The sequence below is a fragment of the Ostreococcus tauri genome (assembly GCF_000214015.3).
Source record: "Ostreococcus tauri WGS project CAID00000000 data, contig chromosome 18, whole genome shotgun sequence".
Lineage (NCBI taxonomy): Eukaryota > Viridiplantae > Chlorophyta > Mamiellophyceae > Mamiellales > Bathycoccaceae > Ostreococcus > Ostreococcus tauri.
The window spans coordinates 215,505-218,730 of NC_014443.2; the positions used below are offsets into that span (position 1 = coordinate 215,505).

The 3,226-nt window shown below is 61.6% G+C and overlaps 2 protein-coding genes across 2 annotated transcripts; one reads left to right on the forward strand and one right to left on the reverse strand.

Annotated features, from left to right (window-relative positions):
- Window positions 1-81: 81 nt before the first annotated feature.
- Window positions 82-1,905, forward strand: OT_ostta18g01180 (Nucleotide-diphospho-sugar transferase; the record flags this gene model as incomplete). Its single annotated transcript, XM_022983265.1, has 1 exon — window positions 82-1,905. One exon carries the CDS (start codon window positions 82-84, stop codon window positions 1,903-1,905), a length of 1,824 nt encoding a protein of 607 aa, XP_022840555.1.
- Window positions 1,906-1,963: 58 nt separating this feature from the next.
- Window positions 1,964-3,226, reverse strand: OT_ostta18g01190 (Acyl-CoA N-acyltransferase; the record flags this gene model as incomplete). The annotated part of the gene is made up of 1 exon (XM_003084115.2): window positions 1,964-3,226. A coding segment is annotated over one exon (1,263 nt), but the record flags the coding sequence as incomplete, so codon positions are not given.

Sequence of the window (3,226 nt, forward strand, 5' to 3'; positions counted from 1 at the left end):
GTCGTCGAGCGCAGTTTTTCTACACCGCCGCGCGCGTCGGGATCCGGACGCGTCATCGCACGGCGCTCGGAATCGACGACGATGCGCGCGAGTTGGGTGTTCAGCGCGCCGGGGAGGTCGACGACGCGCGCGGACGCGTCGAGCGATCCACTGCGCGCGTCGATCGCCGAGGCGTCGTCGTCGTATGGGATGGATGACGTCGACGACGTCGAGCTCGGTGGGGCGCGAACGGAACGACGGGGACGGGGATGGCGGTCGGCGCTCGGGCTCGCGTGCGTGGTGGGTGTTGCGGCGCTCGCGGGCGCGCGTTCGACGAGATCGAGCGGTGTCGATCGCTCGAACGCGATGACGTTGGCGGCGTTGGGGGTGCAGCCCGACGCGCGAGGGACGCCGCCGCCGGAGACGACGTTTTTGCGCAAGGCGCGACGGGCGTTCGGCGCGGCGTTGATGCGCGCGAGTTATCATCAGAGCGCGAACGCGGCGCCGGAGCGCACGTTGGCGCAGGCGGAGGCGGAGGCGGACCAAGAGGCGATGCGTGAGATCGAGGATAAGGAGTTCGAGGACGACGCGGACGGTGCGGAATCGACGGAGACGACGGAGGCGGTGACGCCGGCGCCGACGCCCGCGACGCCGAAGAGAGCCGACCCGGGGGGACGCGCCGCGAAGCGGCGACCGGCGGCTTCGATGGGTTCCGGATTCTTATCTACGCGAGCGAAGCGTCAGCATGAACGCGAACGCGAACGACGCGAGGAGCGAGAGAAGATCGAGCGAAAGCGGGTGGAGGAAGAGGCAACGGAGGACGACCGCTACGAAGCCGTGCCAACCAAGGAGAGCCAGGCCGAGGCGCAGAAATATTTCAAGTCCATCAACGGTGGATACTTCGGCGTGGACGTGAAGAAAGAGACGGAAGAGGGTGAAGCGCCGAGCGATATCTCGAACCTTCACAACAAGCCCGGGGCGATTCCTGGTTTGATTGATCACCTCAGAGCGAACGGCGCCCAGGTGGGTCAGATGCGCGCGGTGACGTACACGAATTCCGCGTACTGGCCCGTGGCCAAACTCTTCATAGAGTCCGCGAAGAAGCTCCCGGGCTTCTCGAGCGCGCTTACTGTGATGGTGACCGATCGTGACACGCTCAAAGAGTGCGTTTCCATGGGCGTGATGTGCTTTTTGGACCAAGAGATGATTGAAATATTGGGCGAGCACATGAATAGCGATGGGAGCATCCACGCGGGACGGAAAGAGATGAGTGGAGACTTAGGCAAGGCGCTGCGGATTGTGTGGACGTGGCGCAAGGTTCACGTCGTGCACACGCTCGTTTCAGCGGGATACGGGTGCTTGTTCGTCGACGCGTCGACGGTCTTATTGCGAGATCCGCGTCTGTTGATCAAGGAGAAGCTCGATGCGGGCGCGCTCTTGGTGACGCTCTCGGACTTCGGTGGGGTCCTGGAGCAGAAGGCGATCAACACCGGATTGATCGCCGCTCGTCCGAACGAGTACATTGGTAAACTGCTGGAGGACTGGATGCAGCTTGAACCCACGGCAACTGACACCGAGCAGGCGTCACTGACGTGGAACATCGCGCCCAACGCGCGAGCCGACGGTGTCATCATCACGGCTCTCTCGCAGAGCGTCGCGCCTTCGTACCTCACGTTCGATCTCGAGCGGCACGTGACGAAAGAGGACACGGGCAAGGGGCCGCAGCACAAGGGCTACCTCGTCCACGCCGCGTATTGCGGTTCCATTTCGGGCAAGGTCGCGTTCCTAAAGCGCGTGTCCCACCTAGCGAGTCATCCGCTCAGTCCCATGATCGCGTCCAAGGAAGAAAACGAAGGGTGCGATGTGTACGACAGGCATAAGTTCTTCACGTGTGGACTCGCGCCTTGGGATGGAGAGTGCGAATAGTCACTGTATTAACGATTGCTAAGACTGGTACAAACTTGCGCGCTTTTCACGCCTCCCTCTAAGAGTTCTCGGCGGATTGGAATAGACGCGTCCTCCTTCGCTTCTCGGCGACTTCGACGACGGAACTCGTATGCGGTTCCCACCTCAAATTCTCGGGGATCACGCGCAACGAGTCGTTGTTACGAAGCTGGAGCTGAAGAGCCGCAGTCTCTGCCGCGTACTCTTTGGTTATTTCGACGCTCGACTGGTCCTCGGAGACTCGAACCAAACTATTGTGCTCGAACGTGGTGACTATGTCGCTGGCGACGATGTTCGTCCTCTTGCTCAGCTCGGCGATTGAGATTTCTCCAACGAAATCGTCAAGCTCCTCCGAGAGTGCGCGGTTCCAGTAAGCTGTGTAGGATACGGAACCGAGATCGCTCAGTGGACGCTCGGGGGTACCGATGCGCCCCTCTCGCCTCGAGAGCTCGTAGGAGAACTCGATCAGGAACAAGCCGTATCCTCTTCTTTGATACGGCGGTAAGGTGAGGATGCACGCCAGATTCGTCTCCACTTGTCCCTTCTCCTTACTGAAGTATCCCACGATGCGATACAGCGGTTTCCCCTCCTGGTTGAAATCTTGCTCCGTCAATACGTAAAAGTAAAACGCTCCTACGTCATAGTACAGCATTTTGGAATCTAAAAACAACTTTGCGATCAAGCACAGGTTCTGACAGTACGTCGTCGCGTTCGAACCGTCAATCTCAAACATGCGCAACTGTCCGCGCGCCGCGCGCCCGTTCGCCGCCGGCTGCGCCGGATGTCTGTACACCTCGTTCCCCGGCGGACGCCTGAGCTCACACGTGCGCTTGTGCGCGATGTATGCCTTTCGCTTTCTGTGATACTTGAAACAAAAATCGCACACGAAGAGCTTCTCCCCATCCGTAAACTCTTCCGGAAACGGCGAGTCGTACCAACAATCGCACACGTACCGCCCCAACTCGATGAATTTCACCCGTCGCGTGGGCTTCACCTTCCCGTGCGCGTCGCTGGCGCTCGCCTTATCCACCCTCCCCCCGCCGCGCGCGCCTCCGCGCGCGCCTCCGCGCGCTCCGTTCGTTCCACCATCGGCCTCATCACGCGCGATCGACCCCTCCTTCCCCCCCGTCGTCGCCGCACTCTGCGTCCGCGACTCCGGCGCCCGATCTCGCACGCGATCGCCCGTGACCCACTCCGGTCGCGCCTCGTCGTCGTACCGCACGTAATACTTGATCGCCCCGCGCGCCGCGTCACCCTTTCGCGCCGCCACCGTCGCCGTCAGCGTCCCACCCGTCGCGTCCAC